At 37.2% G+C, this 967-nt stretch overlaps 1 protein-coding gene across 1 annotated transcript; it reads right to left on the reverse strand.

Moving 5' to 3' along the window:
* Positions 1-236: 236 nt before the first annotated feature.
* LOC138081249 (large ribosomal subunit protein uL14-like) lies at positions 237-686 on the reverse strand. The gene has a single exon (XM_068974373.1). The coding sequence runs from the start codon at positions 684-686 to the stop codon at positions 315-317; it is 372 nt and encodes a 123-aa protein (XP_068830474.1). The 3' UTR covers positions 237-314.
* Between the last annotated feature and the right edge of the window lie 281 nt (positions 687-967).

Here is a 967-nt window from a genome sequence, read left to right on the forward strand (position 1 = left end):
CTTTATATATCATATCTCCCTTCATGCTAATAATAACTGTGAGGGAGAAAAACTTATCACCAATTATCAGATGGGGACTCTAAAATGTTAATTAATTTTCCAAAGTCAACCCAATCATTTTGGTTGTGTGACATAATATTTTCAACTCCAAACCAATCAAAATGAAGATGCTTAAAATATAATAGGAGGTCCAAGGTTCTTTTTTTTTTTTTTTTTTTTTGGGAGCAAATAATTTTTATTTTTTTTACAAATACACCAAAGAATCACGCAATGCTGCCAGCATTGGATGCAATCCTGGGCCACAAGTCTGCACATTACTTTGCAACTGGTCCTGTGATGGCAGAACCTTTCATCTTGCCTTTATTGTTTACTATGACCCCTGCATTATCTTCAAAATAAAGAAACACACCATCTTTTCTCCGGTATGACTTTCGTTGTCGAATTACCACCGCTGGATGTACCTTCTTTCTGAGCTCTGGTTTGCCTTTCTTGACTGTGGCCATTACCATGTCACCCACACCAGCAGCAGGAAGTCTATTCAATCGTCCCTTGATCCCCTTCACAGAGATGATATACAGACTTTTGGCTCCTGTGTTGTCAGCACCGTTGATCACGGCTCCAACCGGAAGACCCAAGGAAATCAGGAATTTCGCACCAGAGGACCCACCACGTCCTCGCTTCGACATCTTGAAGGCCGGAGAGGGACCAAAAAAAAAAAAAAAAAAAGGAGGTCCAAGTTTTAAACATGAACATGTCAGTTTATCTGAGATTTGAAAACCATTCATTTCAAGTAGATATTTGAAGTTACAAATATGTTTCATATCCTTGATACTTGTCAATTTTTGACAGTCCAAAAAATAACGGAAAAGGGTAAGAACAATATTCTAGAATTTTATGAAACTAATATCAGGATCAGCTGATTCTCAGTTTTATTTTTCTTAGCCGATTCATATTTAAATTAGTTCCA

Source organism: Capricornis sumatraensis, chromosome 6 (genome assembly GCF_032405125.1).
Source record: "Capricornis sumatraensis isolate serow.1 chromosome 6, serow.2, whole genome shotgun sequence".
NCBI classification, from domain to species: domain Eukaryota; kingdom Metazoa; phylum Chordata; class Mammalia; order Artiodactyla; family Bovidae; genus Capricornis; species Capricornis sumatraensis.

What these genes read in the sequence shown, in the direction of transcription:
- LOC138081249 (XM_068974373.1), bottom strand. Translation starts at nt 686, where the DNA reads ATGTCGAAGCGAGGACGTGGTGGGTCCTCTGGTGCGAAATTCCTGATT.